Source organism: Oncorhynchus mykiss, chromosome 11 (assembly GCF_057628025.1).
Source record: "Oncorhynchus mykiss isolate SJ-2025 chromosome 11, ASM5762802v1, whole genome shotgun sequence".
NCBI lineage: Eukaryota > Metazoa > Chordata > Actinopteri > Salmoniformes > Salmonidae > Oncorhynchus > Oncorhynchus mykiss.
Window position 1 is genome coordinate 49,361,583 of NC_143032.1, and position 24,775 is coordinate 49,386,357.

Sequence of the window (24,775 nt, forward strand, 5' to 3'; positions counted from 1 at the left end):
GCAAGAGACATTTCTGACAGCACGACAGACTGTTGCCTTGGAAATATGCTCAGCGTCACCGACGTTATATAGAAAACTCACGTTGGCAAATAAAAACAAAGTGCAACACAAAGAATTTGTTCCGAACTGGGAGCATGTCCACGACGTTTCATGTGAATGATATGAGGGCTGAGAATATTGTTCAGACGAATGATCGATTGTGCAGAAACAGAATCAGAGAATGATAAAACATCCAAGCGGGGTCTGATCATCCTCTCCTGAAAGAGATTTCTGTGAAGTATTTGTGCTTCTATGTCAACTGGCTCTTCAAGAAAAGGACATGCCATGCCTGACACCTCCTTCAGGCTTCAACTAAAGAGGAGAAACTCAGGGTTAGTTGAAAACCTGCTCCCTGGCAGGTTAACTTCATGGAGTATGTTGCCATAGTAACTGACTCCGAGTTAAGCTGAACTGGCTTTGTGAAACCAAAAACCCTGAGTTTCCTTCAACTCTGAGTCAACTGACTTGAGTTTTCACCAAACCCACTTTCTGAAACAGGGCCCTGGTCAGTCTGTCATGGAAAGAGCAGGTGTTCATAATGTTTTGTACACTCAGTGAATAGATGCTCTATATAAATAGAAATAGGCCTATGCCAGTGATAGGAAACCCTGTTCCTGGAGAGCCACAGGGAATGCAGGATTTTGCTTTAATGGACCAAGACCAGGTGTGTTGAGTTTAGTCAATCATTGAACTGACCACCTGAGCTAATTGATCAGTTCAGTGACTAAATTCAACACACCTGGTCTTCCAGGTCGGTTGAAGCAAAATCAGGCATACCCTGCAGCTCTCCGGGAACTGGGTTGCCTACCCCTGGTCTACACAATTTCATTCAGAGGATTAGGTGCATTCATTCGTTTTACAGCGTCATCTAGTGGCATATATGTAGGACCTTGTAGTTTATTACTCTGTGAATAATTGATGTAGAAAATGGACGTAAGATTGCTAATCCTATTGTCCTGAATACGTTTTTTTTTTTTTTTTTTGTAAACTGAAGGTAACAGAGTCCTCTCCAAGTAGGAGAACTCCTGGACATAAAATAATTTCAACTTAAATTCTGATGTATTATACGCCTTCGTCATTCTGTGCCTCAATAACATTGTCGATTTTTGAGACCAAGCACTTGTGGAGTTGCATAGAGGTAAAGAGGCGGAGGCTACGTAATGGATGAGAGCAGTCATTGGATGAGAGCCTTGGGGTGGGTACGAGGTCAGTTAGCTACTAAGTACAGGTCGTCACTAGTTACCCCAGCCATAAAGTCGTAAATCCCGCCTATATCTACAATTGATCTTCTTAAATTGTGATTTTAAACCTAACCACACTGCTAACCTTAAAGTAAGACCAAAACGCTACCTTTGACTGTGGTAACACGCAGCTCTCCAGCGCAAATGCTAATGGATAGCCTAAATAAATAGCCTGGTCTCATAGACCAGACGTAACATAGTAAATATAATTCCGGACCTCTACATTAGTTTAATATGTTATGTTTGGTATGGTTACATAGCCAGATGGTTACTTAACTCTAACCTTAACCCATAGCCAAAGTTAGCCAACTAACTAATGTTAGTGACCTAGCTATAATTTGTAACATACTATACGTTTCGCAAATTCATAGCATATTGTATGTTTGGCAAATTAGTAGCATATTGTACATTTTGCGATTTGTAATGTATATTAATTAAGAACTGTAACAAACGAAGTTAGTGGTGGCCATTAATACATACCATATGAAACATAACATAAATGGAGTGTCTCAGATTTACATACAGTAGAATTGACATACTAAGGGCAGACATTTATTTAAGTACAGAGGGGAGGATGGCAGGAAGGGATAGAAGAGAGTAGGCTATTTTACAAGATTAAGGGTGAGACAAAGCCGCTTGAATAAGACTTTAAATGTGATAGGAAAGCATGATTATTGCCAGGAAACAGAGACCATGGAGCATGTATTGCTACAGTGTGGGTAGTATCACAGTGTACGAGAGACTGAAATCTAGTATGAGGGAGAAGGGGCTACAGGAAATGATTTTAACGAATATATTGAGTAGATATTAACACTTTTTTAAATAAAGGTATTTTGTTATGGCAACAGGGCTGGCAGGTAGGTTTTAGTTTCTCCCTGTCTCTGACTCACACTCCAGTACAGTAGGTGGCGGTAATGCACCAAAACGTTGGACGCCCATTGCTGATAAATTCCAACGAACAAGAAGTACGTACAGAATAATACTAGATGCTCTGAGACCAGATTGCAGCAAACCACTGAGCATCGTCGACTTCATTCACATAGGTTAATTTAGAAAAACACTGAGCAGCGTCGACCTCAATTACAAATTGAAATAGGCCCACTTAGCTAGGTACTTGACCAAAGCATCTCAAACTAACGTTACCTAGCTAGTTTAGATAAATGAATTGTTCTGTAATTTTCGCCGGTCAATAAGCAATAAAATACGAACTGTGGTCCTTGTGGGAATAATCTCTTCCTGCGGTTGTCAGTGGTTCGCTAGCTAGTTGTCTTTCGTTTCGAGGTCATCCTCACCAGTGTGTGTCGAGTTAGCTAACGTTACAGCACGCTTTTTAGAGACTAGGCTTGATTAGGTAACTAACTACACAGCTCGTTAACAATTTAGCTAACGTTTGTTGAAAGTCGTCTCCAGTTGGAAAAGAGCAGACATGAAAAATCTTCCGTATTTCTGCCGGGGGGAAGTCGTTCGAGGATTCGGACGAGGAAGCAAAGAACTAGGAATTCTCACAGGTAATGTTAAACGTAGCTAACGGTATCATCTAGATATGTTTGTGTTAACGGTATGCTTCACCGGCATGTGGTTTGATAATTATGATTTGACTTCACTGCTTAGATAGCTAACGTTACTGCTGTTGGCAGCTAGTTAGAGATTATATAGGCCTTGTATCGCGCTAACACTTTAGCTAGCTAGTTAATTTAGTATTTTAGCTGGCTATCTTTGTTATGACTGAAAATAATTTAAAGGAAACAGTAAAACAAATCCATGCGCGAAACATAACTACAGCTATACAACGGGTGGATCTAATCCTGAATGCTGATTGGTTAAAAGCGCGTTCCAGCCGGTATCTGTTCCACAAATGACCACTGGCTAAATCTATGACGTTAAAATGCCTATTTACTCTGTTCCATCTGACTGCGCAATCCACTGTCCTTTTATTTTTTAAATATTTATTTAATATAACATTTTAACTAGGTAAGTGTTTTAAGAACTACTACTTATTAACAATGACGCCTTCACCAGCCAAACCCAGACGACGCTGGGCAAATTGTGCGCCGCCCTGTGGACTCCCAATCACGGCCAGTTGTGATACAGCCTGGATTATCGACCCATGCAGGGAAGTTATAAACTTGTGCTTTCTATAGTGGAGACCATCTAGACATTATCACATTTCTTTTAGACTAGCATTTAGTTTTCAACAGCGGCGATTTGTATCAACCTTACTGTCTGTCTGACATTTGCAACATTGTTTCAATATTCAAATTCGGTCTCCAACTGTCCCATTGTAATGAATGTGAATGTTGGTCGGGACGAGCGAGTCAGGCTGCGTTTATCAGTCAGTCGAAATCACGAATCAGTTCATTTTTATGGATCTATATACAAAATGTCCATTTTTTTTAAACAGAGTGCAGCTAGTTTGCATGATTTCCAGCTTCAGTTAGACGTTTATTGTGTTAGCCATGTTAGTTTAAGGTGGACAGATTTCTGAAATGAAAACCCGCGACATTTCCGGTTTGGTAGTCAATATATAATTAAAATATCCAATGTTATTATCTATGACATAAAAAAGGGGTCAAATTACGGTTTTATGTATTTAGTCTAACAGGCACACTGTGACAGACAGGGAAGACAACTATATTACAGAAACACTACAGACAAGACAGAACTGTCTGATCTGGACAGCCATTCAGTGGTCCTGCTAGAATAAGAGCAGAATAGAACATGAGCAAAATTGAAAAAACACACAAGTATGTGAAATACTTAATAAAGAAATAAGATGCTGATGAGATTGGTAACTACATAATATACTTATACCAACCTGATCTCTATTTCTCAGAAGAATGTATTTTCTTCAGGATTGCTCTGTCTTTGGCCAGCTTCTCCATGAACTCCTGGCAGGGGAGGTTGAAGTTTGTCTTCACAATAAGCATGGCCTTGATGGTAGGAACAGTGAACCTATTTCTTGCTGCTGTCCATATCATTCATTTGGGAGAACTCTCTCGACTGGTGCATTACTTCCAGGTAAGCACATGACAACAGACGCTAATCTAGCTAGGTTAGTGTGTGGGATGTCACTCGCTTTGAAGTGGGTAACCACCGTACTCCCTCTGACTAAGCGGTGTCTCAGATGTTTTCCATTCTTCAAGCGATTCCCCCCTTTAGGAACTCTTGTAGACCAGTAACCTCGTCACACAATGCATCCTCATTGATGGTCACATTGGGATATTTTTCCTGCAGTGTACCTTCTGGATCTCTTAACGCAGAGGTTGACTTTTTAAAAGGAGACAATGTAAATCTTTTAGATTATTTGTGTGCTTTCCCCATGCTTGCAACTAGTTCACAGCCATAGTGAAGAATGATTGGGATGTTTTGAGAAAGCTCTCTTTAGACATGGCTCCATTTTCCTCTAGCTCTCTCAGAAGTCCTCTGACCAAAACTGTAATGAAGTTGTCGTCACGTCTTGCAGTCAACTTTGCCTCAAAGTTTCTCAGAATTGCAGCGGACTCCACAGCACAGCGGTCCTGGCCTTTAAGCATCTTGATCGTGTCACTGAATACGGTCAGGTTTCCATTGACAAAGGCCAGCCAAAGTTCAGTCAGTGGATCTTCGAACATTGTTCGCAGGACAACAGGGCATTTGTATTCAGAAATAAAAAACGATTTCAATGGCACATACATTTTCAGCACTCTTTCTAGAACAGGGAGCATGGACAGCCAGCGAACATTGCTGTGTCCTAAAATGTCATGGTACTCCTGGCCAAAAAAACTCACAAAAGTCCTTCAGTCTTTCTACTCTGATGATGAAAATATGAACATATCCAAATATCATTGAACAGGTACTCAACATAATATCCAAAGCTGTTCTGACTGTGATATGAATGTGGGCAGGACAACCTAAGCCACCTCCCACTGCAGAGCATTTTTAACTTTGGTATGGACATTGACCCTCCCCAGCCTATTCAGTCCTCCAAAGTTGGTATTTGTTGTCGGCAGAGAATGCCACGACTGTTTTCCGGGTTAAGTTTTTGGATGACAGCCAGGACCTCAGCTGCAATCTCCTCTGCTGTTTCTCCTTTCAATTCAACAAAATCAAGCAGTTTTGTTTCCACAGATGTGCTGCCATCATATCTTACAATATCTGACTACTATAGGCAGCAGCTTAACATGTCCATGATTGGCGCATCAATGGACAGGGACACAAATTCAACCTGGTCTAGGTCCTGTGTCACTGGTGTCACATTTTGTCCTAGCACATGTAAACTTTGGCTCATAAAGCTTTTGTGTCAGTTGTGTTGTGCAGTCCATAGATCTGTAACTATGATTGTGTCGCATAGTGTGGTATGCAAAGACACCCTACTGCACAGCTAAACCATATTCTTATTGGGAAGGCTCTATCTTCTTGAAGAATGTGGTGACAGAGGGCATACTAGAAGAAAAAGAAACGCACACCTATTAAGACGAGGTGCTGGCTAGCGGAGTAGAAAACTTGAAAATAAAAGAGAGCCGAACACTCTAGGAGCTCAGATACAAAAATATAATTACCAACGTTTCGACAGCCAAGCTGTCTTCATCAGGGTATAATCACAAACACTGCGGGATGACTCGTTTATATAGTGTCAAAAGACAAAGGTGTCTGTAATCATGGCCAAGAGTGGCCTAATATCATTGGTTAATAAACAAATATTAAAATGTCATACAAAGAACAGCATACAAAGAACAGCATACAAACAACAAATGGATAGCATACGATCATAGATTAATTTGACTACACAAGTTTACAAACAATTACAATGGCAAAATCACAAGAATGGCTTCAGATCAAAGTCTACGTTGAGACCGAAGGGCGCAAGGGTCTTTAAATTAAAGATCCAGGCAGCCTCTCGTTTTAACAATAAATTATCAAGGTCACCCCGTCTCCTAGGGAGGGTGACATGTTCGATGCCGATATAACGCAGAGACGAAATCGAGTGGCCTGCCTCCAAGAAGTGGGCCGCAACTGGATAAGTAAAGTTTTTACACTTAATGGTGCTACGATGCTCTGAGATACGTACTTTTAATTCGCGCTTTGTTTTACCTACATAATTTTTACCACAAGGACAAGTTATAAGATAAATAACTGCCTTAGTGGAGCACGTAATAACACCTTTTATTGGGATCGATTTCCCTGTTTGTGGGTGTTTGAAGGATCTACATGTATAAGTGCCATTGCATTGAGCACAGCCATTACAGTTGTAATTTCCATCCAGTAGGGGCGCAAATAGACGTTGTTCAGGAATATCTTGGGGTGGTAAATCAGAGTTTACCAATTGGTCTCTGAGATTTCTGCCCCGTGAGAATACGACCAAGGGAAGGTCCGAAAACACATTACCGAGACTATCATCGGATTTTAGGATGTGCCAATGTTTGAACAATTCCCTTAATTTGTTCAGAGCACTTTGAATAGCGGGTAGTTAGAACGCAAGAATGCGTCTTTTTGCGAGACTGACCTTGAAAAAGGTAATGTTTTGTTTTGAATTTTCTCAATGGCAATATTAATCTGATCATTCTTGTAGCCCCTCTCCTTGAACTTTCTTTGCGTCTCAGCCAGAGGGAATACTAACACAGGCCCTCAGAGGCTTTATGCTTTTTCGTCTGCTGATGTTCTACCACTGCCGTTCTTCTCCGGCTGCCAATTGAAAGAGAGGAATTAAAGGGTGCAGTGAACCATTCGATTGTCTTGACCTGAGTTTATAGATGGAAATTCTCTCTGTTTTTCATAAGAAAGAGTGCATTTCCATTTCTTGGAAAGAGTCATTGTATCTCCTCTGTCTGCTCTTCACTCTCCTTTTGTCACTCTTCTTACTCAACTTTTTATTCTCTTTTCTTCACTCGTCTTCCTTCACCTTTCCACCTCACTCTTCTACACTCTCTTTGCTTCACTCTTTTTACTCCATTAATTTTTCCTTCTCCTTCCTCTCCAATCTGTATTAATAAATAGCATACTATTAGATAAAATACTTTGGTTAACAGATTCCCATTGCTTGCCTCATTTTTGTATTTTATACCGGAAAAACATTGTTTGGAATGATAAATTGGCAGGCTCTGTAATCATACCTTTCCTCCTGTCTCCTTCACTCTTCTTCGTATATTTTCACATAATGCCAAACCATTAAAATTGTAATCTACAAAAATATTATCATAATTGTGCTTTCATTTAATATAATCATATTTTCAAAATAGCCTGTCCACTGCATGTTTACATGTGAACGTTTTTTAACCTAGCTACCATAACAGTAGCTAGCTAGCCAACTTAGTCTACATAGCTAACGTTAGCTAGCATAACCTTATAGAGCAGATTATCTATCTAGATAATAAATTGTGACATAACATCACTAGCTAGTATCTCAAACGATTGTAACGTACCTGGCTTGAAAAGACGTTGGTGGTGATGTTGTGGATTCACTTGATACTTGCTAGCTTCTGGCTGAGTTTTCCACAGCAGTTTTCTCTAAAACTATCGCGAGCAAGTAGTTAGTAGTAGAAGAAGAGTGAATGAAGTTGCTATAGCGAGCAGCCCCCTCTGTTGGCCTAAACAAGCACAACGCGATTGAGACATCAACCCCGTAGGCTCTGCTGCCCGGTCTTTCTTGCCAAGTAAAATATTTCACTTTGCGGTCTGTTTTTAACGCACAGTTAAAAACGGGGACATTTCCGGGGACAGGCCACCAAAAACGGGGACATCTGGTCACCCTATAGTTAGCTAGCTCTTCTAAACAACGGCGTCCTAACGAGAGCATTTTTTTTCTATGCCTGGCGAAATCGTGCCTCGTTGGTAAATGTCACTAGAAAACCGTTTTAACAAATGCAGCTACTATTGTAGTGTATAGCTAGCAAGCAAGGGATAAGAACGTTTCCAGACAATATGGCAATGGAAAAACAGACTGGACGACTGGGTAGCGTCTCTCAACCGACAGAACGAACGACCAGCCGGCTTGGGAAGCAACCCTAGATTTGTGTCAGTTATATATTGTGGAAGGATGATATTGTATGAATAAAATAACCAAAATGTAGCTTTTGATGACAATACGTCAATCATATTTGAATATGTTGCTAACCCGTATTATAAAAGGGATAATTCCCGAGAAGCCATCATGGCAAACGTGCCAAAGCCTCAACACCGGCTTCTGGGGCATTCACACTTAATGAACGAACTAGATAAGTTACCTTGCCTAGCCAAGTTGTACTATTTTACTAGCTAGCTAGTGGATATGCCTGAAACATTTGACATGATGTTAAAGGTTCACTACATGACCAAGAGGATGAGGACACCTTCAAATTAGGGGATTCTGCTATTTCAGCTGCACCTGTTGTTGACAGGTGTATAAAATCTTGCACACCGCTGTGCAATCTCCATAGACAGACATTGGCAGTAGAATGGTCGTACTGAAGAGCTAAGTGACTTTGAACATGGCATCCTATTGAACGTTGCACCGTCATAGGATGCCACCTTTGCAACAAGTCAGTCAAATTTCTGCTCTGCTAGAGCTGCCTCAGTCAAAGTGCTGAGGTAAGTGCTGTTAATGTGAAGTGGAAACGTCTAGGTGAAACAACGGCTAAGCTGCGAAGTGATAGCCACACAAGCTCACAGAATGGGACCGAAAATAATTTCACATCCTATGTACTTCACCATTTTGGCTCATGGTGTTACTGACTTTGTCTGAAGGACAAGTGGCTGAAAAAATTAATGTCAAGCCCTGTAATGTCATTTGAATGTCTCTTCTGATCAGCCAACTTCACAGACTCTGTGGTGGAGCTCCTGCCTGGCGACATCAGCACAGGAATCTACTATGGCTGGGCGTGCGTGGACAACGGAGACATCCACAAGATGGTGATGAGCATCGGCTGTAACCCTTACTACAACAACGCCAAGAAATCCATGGCAAGTCCAGCTCGCCCACCCATATAGGTTATAAAGGTATAAAGGCCAATATAGTTATGGCAAAATATATTGGCACCCCTGCACTTCTCAAATAATTCCCTATTTCTTCCAAAATAAGTCTGAAAAATGAATAAAAAAATAAATGTTGGTCTCCACACCTTTTTGGACTCTCAAAATTGCAGAACAAATTGTATTTTTTGAACTTAAGTTTAGAATATATATATTTGTATTTACAGTACCAGTCATGTTTGGACACAGGTACTCATGCAAGGGGTTTTATTTTACTATTTTCTACATTGTAGAGTAATAGTGAAGACACAAACTATGAAATAACACATATTGAATCATGTAGTAAGCGAACAAGTTTTAAGCAAATCAAAATATATTTGAGATTCTTCAAAGTAGCCACCTTGATAACAGCTTTGCAATCTCTTGGCATTCTCTGCCAACTTCACGAGAAAAGCTTTTCCAACAGTCTTGAAGGAGTTCCCACATGCTGATCACTTGTTAGCTGCGTTTCCTTCACTCTGCGGTCCAACTCATTCCTAACCATCTCATTTGGTGAGAGTTGGGTGATTGTGGAGGCAAGATCATCTGATGCAGTACTTTACCGCTCTCCTCCTTTGTCAAAAAGCCCTTACACAGCCTGGAAGTGTGTTTTGGTTCATTGTCCTATTGAAAAACAAATGATAGTCCCACTAAGCACAAACCAGATGGGATGGCGAATGGCTGCAGAATGCTGTGGTAGCCACGTAGGTTTATTGTGCCTTGAATTCGAAGTAAATCAGTGTCACCATCAAAGCACCCCCATACCATCACATCCCCTCTTCCAGATAGCGACTCTAGCAATTCTAGAGTTTCCTCTGGGTCCTGTATGAAGATGCGACGCTACTAGCTAATATTGGCTTCTAACTAGTTAACCCAAGCCAGATAACCTTATACTAGCAAGTCAACTCCGTAAGCGGCAGAGACATTTGTATTGTGAGTACCGTGTGTCGAAGTAGTTTGGGGTGAGCTCTAAGTCTATTGGTTGACTTAGTGCCATACTGATAGGATTATGTTTAATGTCTATTGCTGTGTTCATTTTGTTGTAGTGTGTCTGATAATGGGTTAGGTTATTCTAAAGGTATTTGAATTGGGAATGAGTACACACCTACAGATCTTCATTATAAAGGGTTTAAACACTGTTTCCCAAGCTTGTTCAATAAACCATGAACAATTAATTAACAAGACACTAACCACTTACAGACAGACGGCAGGCAATTAACGTCAGTTATGAAAACTTAGGACACTAAAGAGGCCTTTCTACTGACTGGAAAAACACCAACAGAAAGATGACCAGGGTCCCTGCTCATCTGTGTGAACATGCCTTAGGCATGCTGTATGGAGGCATGAGGACTGCAGATGTGGCCAGGGCAATACATTGCAATGTCCATACTATGAGACGCCTAAGACCGCGCTACAGGGAGACAGGACAGACAGCTGATCGTACTCGCAGTGGCAGACAACGTGTAACAACACCTGCACAGGATCGTACATCCGAACATCACACCTGCGGGACAGGTACAGGATGGCAACAACAACTGCCTGAGTTACACCAGGAACGCACAATCCCTCCATCAGTGATCAGACTGTCCACAATAGGCTGAGGCAGGCTGGACTGGGGGCTTGTAGGCCTGTTGTAAGGCAGGTCCTCACCAGACATCACCGGCAACAACATCGCCTATGGGCACAAACCCACCGTCGCTGGACCAGACAGGACTGGCAAAATGGGCTTTTCACTGACGAATCACGGTTTTGTCTCACCAGGGGTGATGGTTGGATTCGCACTTCGTCAAAGGAATGAGCATTACACCAAGGCCTGTACTCTGGAGCGGGATCGATTTGTAGGTAGACGGTCCGTCAAGGTCTGGGGCGGATGAAAGTTCCCATCACCGTTGGCAGTGACGTGTAGACAGATTTTTCAGTAGAGTGGCTGAGACTTGGGATCCTCCAGAGAGCATCCCTTCACTATATGCATGTCCCACGACCCTCGCGTGAGGATCTCCAATCCTATGGGGAAAATATCTAAATACTTCTGTTCTCTCCAGCCACTGACTCTCACCCCAGTTCCTCTGAGAAGTTGGAACTCAAGGATGGTCTAGTCTACTAAGTGACACACACACCAGTCAGAGGTCCACCAACTGCTGCTCCCTCAGAAGTAACACTCCCAGGTCCTGCACCAGCGCCATGATGACCAATAGGCTGATAAAGGACAGGTTCTATGCATGTCCCGTAATGTAGAGCCCTGTGTCTGAAACTGTGGAAGAACAGTTGCCGAAATGGGTCGATGTCTAGCAACGTTCCATGGGATCTGATCTGAATAGACTTCTGTTCCCTGGCCCCTGACCAACAAGGTATAAGTCAAATCAAATCAAATCAAATTTTATTTGTCACATACACATGGTTAGCAGATGTTAATGCGAGTGTAGCGAAATGCTTGTGCTTCTAGTTCCGACAATGCAGTAATAACAAGTAATCTAACTAACAATTCCAAAACTACTGTCTTGTACACAGTGTAAGGGGATAAAGAATATGTACATAAGGATATATGAATGAGTGATGGTACAGAGCAGCATAGGCAAGATACAGTAGATGTTATCGGGTACAGTATGTACAAATGAGATGAGTATGTAAACAAAGTGGTATAGTATAGTGGCTAGTGATACATGTATTACATAAGGATACCGTCGATGATATAGAGTACAGTATATACGTATGCATATGAGATGAATAATGTAGGGTAAGTAACATTTATATAAGGTAGCATTGTTTAAAGTGGCTAGTGATATATTTATATCATTTCCCATCAATTCCCATTATTAAAGTGGCTGGAGTTGAGTCAGTGTCAGTGTGTTGGCAGCAGCCACTCAGTGTTAGTGGTGGCTGTTTAACAGTCTGATGGCCTTGAGATAGAAGCTGTTTTTCAGTCTCTCGGTCCCAGCTTTGATGCACCTGTACTGACCTCGCCTTCTGGATGATAGCGGGGTGAACAGGCAGTGGCTCGGGTGGTTGATGTCCTTGATGATCTTTATGGCCTTCCTGTGACATCGGGTGGTGTAGGTGTCCTGGAGGGCAGGTAGTTTGCCCCTGGCGTTGTGCAGACCTCACTACCCTCTGGAGAGCCTTACGGTTGAGGGCGGTGCAGTTGCCATACCAGGCGGTGATACAGCCCGCCAGGATGCTCTCGATTGTGCATCTGTAGAAGTTTGTGAGTGCTTTTGGTGACAAGCCGAATTTCTTCAGCCTCCTGAGGTTGAAGAGGCGCTGCTGCGCCTTCTTCACGATGCTGTCTGTGTGAGTGGACCAATTCAGTTTGTCTGTGATGTGTATGCCGAGGAACTTAACTTGCTACCCTCTCCACTACTGTTCCATCGATGTGGATAGGGGGGTGTTCCCTCTGCTGTTTCCTGAAGTCCACAATCATCTCCTTAGTTTTGTTGACGTTGAGTGTGAGGTTGTTTTCCTGACACCACACTCCGAGGGCCCTCACCTCCTCCCTGTAGGCCGTCTCATCGTTGTTGGTAATCAAGCCTACCACTGTTGTGTCGTCCGCAAACTTGATGATTGAGTTGGAGGCGTGCGTGGCCACGCAGTCGTGGGTGAACAGGTAGTACAGGAGAGGGCTCAGAACGCAACCTTGTGGGGCCCCAGTGTTGAGGATCAGCGGGGAGGAGATGTTGTTGCCTACCCTCACCACCTGGGGGCGGCCCGTCAGGAAGTCCAGTACCCAGTTGCACAGGGCGGGGTCGAGACCCAGGGTCTCGAGCTTGATGACGAGCTTGGAGGGTACTATGGTGTTGAATGCCGAGCTGTAGTCGATGAACAGCATTCTCACATAGGTATTCCTCTTGTCCAGATGGGTTAGGGCAGTGTGCAGTGTGGTTGAGATTGCATCGTCTGTGGACCTATTTGGGCGGTAAGCAAATTGGAGTGGGTCTAGGGTGTCAGGTAGGGTGGAGGTGATATGGTCCTTGACTAGTCTCTCAAAGCACTTCATGATGACGGATGTGAGTGCTACGGGGCGGTAGTCATTTAGCTCAGTTACCTTAGCTTTCTTGGGAACAGGAACAATGGTGGCCCTCTTGAAGCATGTGGGAACAGCAGACTGGTATAGGGATTGATTATGTCCGTAAACACACCGGCCAGCTGGTCTGCGCATGCTCTGAGGGCGCGGCTGGGGATGCCATCTGGGCCTGCAGCCTTGCGAGGGTTAACACGTTTAAATGTCTTACTCACCTCGGCTGCAGTGAAGGAGAGACCGCATGTTTTCGTTGCAGGCCGTGTCAGTGGCACTGTATTGTCCTCAAAGCGGGCAAAAAAGTTATTTAGTCTGCCTGGGAGCAAGACATCCTGGTCCGTGACTGGGCTGGGTTTCTTCCTGTAGTCCGTGATTGACTGTAGACCCTGCCACATGCCTCTTGTGTCTGAGCCGTTGAATTGAGATTCTACTTTGTCTCTGTACTGGCGCTTAGCTTGTTTGATAGCCTTGCGGAGGGAATAGCTGCACTGTTTGTATTCGGTCATGTTACCAGACACCTTGCCCTGATTAAAAGCAGTGGTTCGCGCTTTCAGTTACACACGAATGCTGCCATCAATCCACGGTTTCTGGTTAGGGAATGTTTTAATCGTTGCTATGGGAACGACATCTTCAACGCACGTTCTAATGAACTCGCACACCGAATCAGCGTATTCGTCAATGTTGTTATCTGACGCAATACGAAACATCTCCCAGTCCACGTGATGGAAGCAGTCTTGGAGTGTGGAGTCAGCTTGGTCGGACCAGCGTTGGACAGACCTCAGCGTGGGAGCCTCTTGTTTTAGTTTCTGTCTGTAGGCAGGGATCAACAAAATGGAGTCGTGGTCAGCTTTTCCGAAAGGGGGGCGGGGCAGGGCCTTATATGCGTCGCGGAAGTTAGAGTAACAATGGTAACCTGTTAGAGGTGACACTGACCACGTCACCCATTATGGTCAGGTTTTCTCAAGAACTCTTCATAGACCACTGGTTTTCTGTCCAGGGTGCATTTTGACCAAGGAAGAGACTTTTGAAAGTAAACTCATTAGAGTTGTTGGGAATCAAGACGTCTCGAACCACATCATCCCTAAGAAGACCCTCAACCTGAGAGGTTCAACCGAACTCCTGAACGTGTTGGACTCTTGAGCGAGACAGACGGTTGGAGTTAGCATATCAAGTCTTTGGTGCACGCCTACAATTGTACAGGAAATGAAGCAAAGCTGCTCATTGACCTCTGCTTCGGTGTCTGCCACCAAGAGAAACCCAGCTGTGGGGTGGGAATAGCTGTTTTCTGTAATGCAAATGTCTTTTGTGTGTAGCATATTAATTGTATAAATTTGTTGAGACCAGAGAGCGACTCTAGATACCGGCAATTCTAGTTCTCTAGGTCCTGTCTGAAGATTTAACACTACTAGCTAGCTAACCTTATACTAGCAAGTCGCCTCCATAAGCGGCAGGTACATTGTGTCAAAGTAGTTTAGAGGGCGACCTTGGATAACTACCCAAAATACAGTGCATTCGGGAGGTATTTAGCCCCCTAGCCTTTTTCCACATTTTGTTACGTTACAGCCTTATTCTAAAGTAGATTTAAATAAAATTCCTCATCTACACACAATACCCCATAATGACAGAGAAAAAACAGGTTTTTAGAAACTTTTGCACATTTAAAAATAAAAAAATAAATATCTTACTCAGACCCTTTGCTATGAGACTTGAAATTGAGCTCCGGTGCATCCTGTTTCCATTGATCATCCTTGATGTTTCGACAACTTGGTTGGAGTCCACCTGTGGTAAATTCAATTGATTTGACATGATTTGGAAAGGCACACACCTGTCTATATAACGGTCCCACAGTTCAGTGCATATCAGAATAAACCAAGCAATGAAGTCAAAGGAAATTTCTGTAGCGCTCTGAGACAGGATTGTGTCGAGGCACAGATCTGGAGATGGGAACCAAAAAATGTCTGCAGCGCCGATGGTCACTCTGACAGCGCTCCAGAGTTCCTCTGTGGAGATTGGAGAACCTTCCAGGAGGACAACCACCTCTGCAACACTCCACCATTCAGGCCTTTATGGTAGAGTAGCCAGGCGGAAGCAAGTCCTCAGTAAAAGGCACAGGACAGCTCGGTTGGAGTTTGCCAAAAGGCACCTAAAAAGGCACTGTCCTTGCGTGGCCCAGCCAGAGCCTTGACTTGAACCCGATCGAACATCTCTGGAGGAACCAGATTCACTGTGCAAAAACGCTACCCATCCAACCTGATAGCTTGAGAGGATCTGCAGAGAAGAATGGGAGAAACTCCTCAAATACAGATGTGCCAAGCTTGTCATACCCAAGAAGACTTGATGCTGTACTTGCTGGCGATGGTGATTCAACAAAGTACTGAGGAAAGAGTCGAAATACTTATGTAAATGTGATATTATTGTATTTTTAAATCAATTGTCATTATGGGGTATAATATTTACTACATTTTAAAATAAGACTAACATAACAAAATGTGGAAAAAGTCAAGGGGTTTGAATACTTTCCGAAGTCACTGTATAAGAAAATTCTAGGTTTTCCTCGGAGTCTCTTGTGAAGAAACGTCATCTGGCAAAGTTTGCTTTCCGTTGCCCACCACTGCACTAAATACCGACCACTCTAGCATTGGAACTCCCTCTCCAAAAGCGCACGCACTCAAGGCAAGCGCAAGGATTGTGCTTGTTCATCTAGTTCCGTTGAGGTAAGAAGCATAGGCCCTGCAATGTAGTAAGACTTAACTACCAGAGGTCTGAACTGTTGAAAAAAAAAAAAGGGTGTACCCTGTTTTAAAGGTTGCGACTGATTTGTTATTGACTGTGTGGTGAATGACGTCGGGTTTTTAATTATATTTGATTGTCTTGGTGCCATACTGATTTTATGTTTAACTGCTATTGAATGTCTATTTATTGAGGTATTGCTTGTCCATAGAATTGAGAAATTCTCAAATTAGAAATTTTGCTATGTGCATTTTGTTGTAGTGTGTCTAACAGATCATGTTATACTAACAGTATTTGAATACAGCTGCACCATTGAGAGCATCCTGACTGGTTGCATCACTGCCTGGTATGGTAACTGCTCGGCCACGCAAGGCACTAAGTTATTTAGTCTGCCTGGGAGCAAGACATCCTGGTCCGTGACTGGGCTGGGTTTCTTCCTGTAGTCCGTGATTGACTGTAGACCCTGCCACATGCCTCTTGTGTCTGAGCCGTTGAATTGAGATTCTACTTTGTCTCTGTACTGGCGCTTAGCTTGTTTGATAGCCTTGCGGAGGGAATAGCTGCACTGTTTGTATTCGGTCATGTTACCAGACACCTTGCCCTGATTAAAAGCAGTGGTTCGCGCTTTCAGTTACACACGAATGCTGCCATCAATCCACGGTTTCTGGTTAGGGAATGTTTTAATCGTTGCTATGGGAACGACATCTTCAACGCACGTTCTAATGAACTCGCACACCGAATCAGCGTATTCGTCAATGTTGTTATCTGACGCAATACGAAACATCTCCCAGTCCACGTGATGGAAGCAGTCTTGGAGTGTGGAGTCAGCTTGGTCGGACCAGCGTTGGACAGACCTCAGCGTGGGAGCCTCTTGTTTTAGTTTCTGTCTGTAGGCAGGGATCAACAAAATGGAGTCGTGGTCAGCTTTTCCGAAAGGGGGGCGGGGCAGGGCCTTATATGCGTCGCGGAAGTTAGAGTAACAATGGTAACCTGTTAGAGGTGACACTGACCACGTCACCCATTATGGTCAGGTTTTCTCAAGAACTCTTCATAGACCACTGGTTTTCTGTCCAGGGTGCATTTTGACCAAGGAAGAGACTTTTGAAAGTAAACTCATTAGAGTTGTTGGGAATCAAGACGTCTCGAACCACATCATCCCTAAGAAGACCCTCAACCTGAGAGGTTCAACCGAACTCCTGAACGTGTTGGACTCTTGAGCGAGACAGACGGTTGGAGTTAGCATATCAAGTCTTTGGTGCACGCCTACAATTGTACAGGAAATGAAGCAAAGCTGCTCATTGACCTCTGCTTCGGTGTCTGCCACCAAGAGAAACCCAGCTGTGGGGTGGGAATAGCTGTTTTCTGTAATGCAAATGTCTTTTGTGTGTAGCATATTAATTGTATAAATTTGTTGAGACCAGAGAGCGACTCTAGATACCGGCAATTCTAGTTCTCTAGGTCCTGTCTGAAGATTTAACACTACTAGCTAGCTAACCTTATACTAGCAAGTCGCCTCCATAAGCGGCAGGTACATTGTGTCAAAGTAGTTTAGAGGGCGACCTTGGATAACTACCCAAAATACAGTGCATTCGGGAGGTATTTAGCCCCCTAGCCTTTTTCCACATTTTGTTACGTTACAGCCTTATTCTAAAGTAGATTTAAATAAAATTCCTCATCTACACACAATACCCCATAATGACAGAGAAAAAACAGGTTTTTAGAAACTTTTGCACATTTAAAAATAAAAAAATAAATATCTTACTCAGACCCTTTGCTATGAGACTTGAAATTGAGCTCCGGTGCATCCTGTTTCCATTGATCATCCTTGATGTTTCGACAACTTGGTTGGAGTCCACCTGTGGTAAATTCAATTGATTTGACATGATTTGGAAAGGCACACACCTGTCTATATAACGGTCCCACAGTTCAGTGCATATCAGAATAAACCAAGCAATGAAGTCAAAGGAAATTTCTGTAGCGCTCTGAGACAGGATTGTGTCGAGGCACAGATCTGGAGATGGGAACCAAAAAATGTCTGCAGCGCCGATGGTCACTCTGACAGCGCTCCAGAGTTCCTCTGTGGAGATTGGAGAACCTTCCAGGAGGACAACCACCTCTGCAACACTCCACCATTCAGGCCTTTATGGTAGAGTAGCCAGGCGGAAGCAAGTCCTCAGTAAAAGGCACAGGACAGCTCGGTTGGAGTTTGCCAAAAGGCACCTAAAAAGGCACTGTCCTTGCGTGGCCCAGCCAGAGCCTTGACTTGAACCCGATCGAACATCTCTGGAGGAACCAGATTCACTGTGCAAAAACGCTACCCATCCAACCTGATAGCTTGAGAGGATCTGCAGAGAAGAATGGGAGAAACTCCTCAAATACAGATGTGCCAAGCTTGTCATACCCAAGAAGACTTGATGCTGTACTTGCTGGCGATGGTGATTCAACAAAGTACTGAGGAAAGAGTCGAAATACTTATGTAAATGTGATATTATTGTATTTTTAAATCAATTGTCATTATGGGGTATAATATTTACTACATTTTAAAATAAGACTAACATAACAAAATGTGGAAAAAGTCAAGGGGTTTGAATACTTTCCGAAGTCACTGTATAAGAAAATTATAGGTTTTCCTCGGAGTCTCTTGTGAAGAAACGTCATCTGGCAAAGTTTGCTTTCCGTTGCCCACCACTGCACTAAATACCGACCACTCTAGCATTGGAACTCCCTCTCCAAAAGCGCACGCACTCAAGGCAAGCGCAAGGATTGTGCTTGTTCATCTAGTTCCGTTGAGGTAAGAAGCATAGGCCCTGCAATGTAGTAAGACTTAACTACCAGAGGTCTGAACTGTTGAAAAAAAAAAAAGGGTGTACCCTGTTTTAAAGGTTGCGACTGATTTGTTATTGACTGTGTGGTGAATGACGTCGGGTTTTTAATTATATTTGATTGTCTTGGTGCCATACTGATTTTATGTTTAACTGCTATTGAATGTCTATTTATTGAGGTATTGCTTGTCCATAGAATTGAGAAATTCTCAAATTAGAAATTTTGCTATGTGCATTTTGTTGTAGTGTGTCTAACAGATCATGTTATACTAACAGTATTTGAATACAGCTGCACCATTGAGAGCATCCTGACTGGTTGCATCACTGCCTGGTATGGTAACTGCTCGGCCACGCAAGGCACTACAGAGGGTAGTGCGTACGGCCCAGTACATCACTGGGGCCAAGCTTCCTGCCATGCAGGAACTCCGTACAAGGCGGTGTCAGAGGAAGGCCCTAAAATTGTCAAAGACTCCAGCCACTGTAGTCATAGACTGTTCTCTCTGCTACTGCACGGCAAGCGGTACCGGATCGCCAAGTCTAGGTCCAAGAGGCTTCTATCCCCAAGCCGTAAGACTCCTGAACATCTAATCAAATGGCAACCCAGACTATTTGCATTGCCCCCCCTCCCCTCTTTTACACTACTGCTACTCTGTTTATTAAAGTGACTATGCATAGTCACTTTAATAACTCTACCTACATGTACATATAATCTCAACTAACCGGTGTCCCCACACATTGACTCTGTACCGGTACCCCCCCTGTCTATAGTCTCGCTATTGTTATTTTTCTGCTGTTCTTTAATTACTTACTATTTTCTTTTTTTTTTAAACAACATTGTTGGTTTACAGGCTTGTAAGTAAGCATTTCACCTATTGTAGTCGGCGCATGTGACTAATCCACTTTGATTTGAAATTTGGGATATTTCATTTTAGACCCTCGACCACTATCAACCAGACTTCACCCTGGTTTGGATAAGGTGTTACCTATGTTTGTGTCTTGTGGTTGATTGTTGACATTTTATTGATTGACGTGTATTACAGGAGACTCATGTGATCCACACGTTTAAAGAAGATTTCTATGGCCAGATCCTCAGTGTAGTCCTGGTGGGATACATCCGTCCAGAGAGGAGCTATGACTCACTTGGTAAGAGTGAGTACTGGTGTACACACACACACACATGCACGCTCCTCCATCCTTGTACACACACAGCCATCCTCACACTTAAGGCCACACATTCTCACCCCTTCTCTGTGTTTGCAGATGCCCTTATAGCAGCGATCAACCATGACATTGAGGAGGCCAAAAGAAAGCTGGACCTCCCTGAACACCTCAAACTCAAAAAGGACAACTTCTTCATAGCCTCTGCCAGTTCGTCCATGACGTCGTCCAACAAGATCACGAAGGGCCACTGACCTCTAATCACACAACACATTCACTCTCGCATTGCTCATCATTCGGTAAAGTCGCTGTCGCAAGTATCCATCCAAATGTAATTTTTCACTAGGACTAGTGACCTGGCCGGCAGAGGCCTTGCTTGTATTTTAGTGTGGAGCAAACATGAACCACTGACGTTAAGGAGTGCCACGATTACTTCATCAAAAAGAGCCAAGTGATTTTTCCAAACACTGCTTTGGGTGTTTTCCATTGCAGTTTGAATGACTGGGTGGCTCTCCTGTCTGATATATAAAATATACTGCCAATATGTTACTTGTCCAATTCTAGAGGTTTGAAAAAGTTTGGTGCCAAATGACATGATCCTGGTAATGTGCAACTCCAGGAATTGAATGTCTGTTGAGAGGAGCCCAGTACCACCAAATCCACTGCTAAAGGTGGCAGGTTGCCTAGTGGTTAGAGCGTTGGTCAAGTAACTGAAAGGTTGCTGGTTCAAATAACTGAGCACATGAGGTGAAAAATCTGTCGGTGCCCTTAAGCAAGGCACTTAACTCCCACTTGCTCCAGGGACGCAGTACTAATATGGCTGCCCCTGGTCAACACTGTTCCCTGCACCTATCCAGCATATGTGACAAAAAGTCCTTTTGAAATGAATGGTAATTTTGTATTGTTTAGAATTGTGGTTCAGTCTCATGGCTTTGCACTTAGTTTTTCCTCCTTTTAATTTCCAGGTGTATTCAAAATGTCTGCCTTGAAGCAGAGAAGTCCTCTATCTGGCATTTGGCTAAATAGTTGCATTATACACAGCACTGAATTCATCCGCATTATTTTATTTGAGAAACTGATGTTCTTATTTGACACAAACTGCATGGTTGGCTAAAAACATGCTTGAATGCAGCTTCCAGTTCTCTGATTTCCTTAATTTGTATAGTTCCTCATTGGTCAAATCCAGCATTCTCCCACCCCAGCAATGAGGGCCATTTAACACTAAAGATTTGTCTGACATTTTTTAAATGGGTCCACATAACTGTATGTTGAAGTTTCCAGAATTTCGTTTTTACTGACTTAACCTTGTTTGGACCCTCATCCCACTGAGATAAGAGAAGAATGAAGCCTTGTTCACACTGCAGGCCTTAGTGCTCAAATCCGTTTTGGGAGTACGGACTGTCCAAACAGCAAGTTACAAGTGACCAATCAGATTTGTGTGTTCAGACCGCAGTCATTTGCTGACATGGCTACGCAAGTTGTTACTATGACAACGGGTGAGTGAGCAGTGGGGTAGGCTGATTTTGTTGGTGGTGCTCCTGCTTCCTGTCACTCAGAAGTTGTGTAGCAAGCTAAGGTGACACCCATGCCTGCCATGAACATTTCCCAGTCGCTTTGAATGTTCAAAATCAGTGCATGAACACTTTTTTTAAATGCTCAAAGGATAAGATGACCCAACTTTCAAAACGAGTCCTTTTTGGCTAGCCCCAGCAGTCAACTAGCTAGCTAGGTAGCTCTTTAGCGTTCTAGCACATTTTACTAATTTGTTTGTAAACCAATAAGCTAGTTAGCTACATGTTCTTGTCAAAGTTGGCAAGCAACAAGACATACCAAATAAGTGTTAAAAATAATAATAATAAAAACGAGGGCAAGTACATCAGATTTGACCATTCAGACAAGTCGCATGGCCCGGAATCAGATTGGTAGTTGATTTCAAACCACCTATGAAGGTGGTTTGAAATGTGGCTTCAAATATCTGATTCCCTGTGCTTTTGGGCTGTTCAAACTTTAGAAAAAAAACTTTTCAAATATCTGATTCCCTGTGCTTTTGGGCTGTTCAAACTTTAGAAAAAAAACTTTTCAAATATCTGATTCCCTGTGCTTTTGGGCTGTTCAAACTTTAGAAAAAAAACTTTTCAAATATCTGATTCCCTGTGCTTTTGGGCTGTTCAAAGTTTAGAAAAAAAACTTTTCAAATATGCAAAAAACAAAATGGATTTGAGTCACTTCAAACTGCCATTATGAACAAGGCTCAAGTCCAAGGCTCTGATTCTCTGCAGATGGATGTGGTGGGCATGTGTGCGTTTTTTTCTTTGTCATTTCGTCAGAGGACAAAGTGGACAGTGTTGAGCATGCGTACGTAACGCTTTATAATAAGTTGTTCAAAATGAGTTGAGCTAATGTGATTTGAGATTTTAATGTACTTGAGAGACTGTTCCTCTGCCATACTCTTGGCAGAGGAAACAATATGGCTGGTGTTAATATATTCCCCCCCATGTTCCTCTTCAGATTTTGAGCTTTGTTCCTTTAAAAAATACGTCATGACCTTTTTATTATTGCAGGATACCTTAAATTCCCCTCCACCCATACCCAGAAAATGTACTGGGGTAAGCAATTGATATGCATAAGTAAATGGTATCCAACAATGGCGTATTGAAAGCTATGCAATGTGGGATGGGGATCGGTCTCTACCATTTTAAAAGGCCAGAGGGAAAGTTTTATCTTGGTTAATTTATGTTTGGTTAGAGCACGGACTTGGCACCAGTTGTCGAGGGATTTCTGTGTTCCCCAGACCTATATCCCTGAGTGGTTAGCAGTACTATACCTTAGTACCACAGAAGGACACAGACCAACATATACATACGGTTTCTCAAACTTATACACAGCAGAATCTGTGTTAATGTAAACCCAGTGTGCTCACTGTCGGTCTTATCTGACTTCCCCTGTCATTAGCCTGTGCAGGGTTTCCCAAACTCGGTCCTGGGCCCCCCCCATGTACACTTATCATGCAATGCTAGTTATCTCCTCAGTAGTGTAGTCATGGGTGTCTCCTGGGAGGGGTAAGAAATGTGCTGAAGCCCACTCGAGAGCCTAGCATCCCCAATAAATATTGTATTATTACAGGCAGCACTACACAATGACCGTGAAAAATTGTTGGTGCCACCACTGACTAGTTAAACCGACAATATACAGTAAGAGAACATGACTCGACAAGGGCCATTCTAATATTTCTCTGTTTACCCTAGCTCCAGTGTTCTGTTTTTTTAATGGTATTACTCTGAAGGCCAGGGTTGTGTTCATCAGGTCAGTAGCTGGTTTATTAATGTTTATCATCTGGTCAGACCCCTATTGAAATGTTTCCCCGTGATTTCAAGTTTTGTTAGGACTACAGCTGTCTGGGTGTGTTTGTCCTCTGTACCTAACTGTCAGATGTTCTATAAATCAGTGCAGCTAGAAGTGCTCATTAAACTGTCAAAACAACATGGCTTATATTTGATCAAGTACTAGGCACTAGTGTTGGATTAGGCAACTGTACTCCGAGGCATCTGTTCGTAATACTAGTAGGCTTGCTCTCCAGTTTGGCACCAAACCACAACCCTGAGCCAACATGTTTCCTTTGTTTAATATGAGATCATCTAGCTCAGTCGAGACCGTGCTCAGTAGAATCAGACCAATGCCATTAACCAGGGTCATCTGCTTCTTCTCCCACTCTTCTTTCACTTGTATTCTGCCTTTATAAAGAAACAAAGTGTAGAATGGCAGAATGGCCTGTTCCCAAAATGTGCTTTAGCTGGATAAGCCACATCCTTGTAAATAATTGATATGCTTTCCAAGAGTTTACCCAACCTCCAATACAATGTTATTTTCTAGTCCTTACAGCTGTGATTGCATACGTTTGACTGTTGTAAGAAATCATGGAGTTCTGTAGTTATTGAAGCATCATGTCATAGCTTTGGATTTTTGTTTTCTTTTCCCAGTTAACCATGGGTCTGTTCAGGGACCAGTAGTCGTACGTGTTGGGCTCGTTCACAATCCTTCTGTCCTGCTGCTGTATGGTCCTGCCTGACGTTGTACTCTTATTAAACATGTTCGAAGATGCATCTCTCGTAGGCTGCAGTGTAACTGTCAAAGATGATTCAACAATCATTTATTTACTGCTAGTACTCCTTTGCACAGGTGACGCTTTCAGTGGTGTAAAGTACTTACAGTGCCTTGCGAAAGTATTCGGCCCCCTTGAACTTTGCAACCTTTTGCCACATTTCAGGCTTCAAACATAAAGATATAAAACTGTATTTTTTTGTGAAGAATCAACAACAAGTGGGACACAATCATGAAGTGGAACGACATTTATTGGATATTTCTAACTTTTTTAACAAATCAAAAACTGAAAAATTGGGCGTGCAAAATTATTCAGCCCCCTTAAGTTAATACTTTGTAGCGCCACCTTTTGCTGCGATTACAGCTGTAAGTCGCTTGGGGTATGTCTCTATCAGTTTTGCACATCGAGAGACTGACATTTTTTCCCATTCCTCCTTGCAAAACAGCTCGAGCTCAGTGAAGTTGGATGGAGAGCATTTGTGAACAGCAGTTTTCAGTTCTTTCCACAGATTCTCGATTGGATTCAGGTCTGGACTTTGACTTGGCCATTCTAACACCTGGATATGTTTATTTTTGAACCATTCCATTGTAGATTTTGCTTTATGTTTTGGATCATTGTCTTGTTGGAAGACAAATATCCGTCCCAGTCTCAGGTCTTTTGCAGACTGCATCAGGTTTTCTTCCAGAATGGTCCTGTATTTGGCTCCATCCAT

The 24,775-nt window shown here is 42.8% G+C and overlaps 1 protein-coding gene across 2 annotated transcripts; it reads left to right on the forward strand.

Annotated features, from left to right (window-relative positions):
- The first annotated feature begins 1,010 nt into the window (after positions 1-1,010).
- LOC110535787 (riboflavin kinase) lies at positions 1,011-24,062 on the forward strand. Of its 2 annotated transcripts, none has more exons than XM_021621050.3 (4): positions 1,011-2,788; positions 9,043-9,194; positions 19,847-19,949; positions 20,067-24,062. In XM_021621050.3, exons 1-4 carry the CDS (start codon positions 2,707-2,709, stop codon positions 20,216-20,218), a joined length of 489 nt encoding a protein of 162 aa, XP_021476725.1. In that variant the 5' UTR covers positions 1,011-2,706; the 3' UTR covers positions 20,219-24,062. The 2 variants fall into 2 exon arrangements, with proteins under 2 accessions (XP_021476725.1, XP_090046445.1); XM_090190319.1 differs by lacking the exon at positions 1,011-2,788 and adding an exon at positions 3,179-3,251.
- Positions 24,063-24,775: the final 713 nt, after the last annotated feature.

Bases quoted from the DNA above. Each gene is read 5' to 3' on its own strand.
- LOC110535787 (XM_021621050.3), top strand. From the start codon at position 2,707: ATGAAAAATCTTCCGTATTTCTGCCGGGGGGAAGTCGTTCGAGGATTC. The intron at 9,195-19,846 runs GCAAGTCCAGCT...CGTGTATTACAG, and splicing joins ACAACGCCAAGAAATCCATG to GAGACTCATGTGATCCACAC. The intron at 19,950-20,066 runs GTAAGAGTGAGT...CTGTGTTTGCAG, and splicing joins GAGGAGCTATGACTCACTTG to ATGCCCTTATAGCAGCGATC.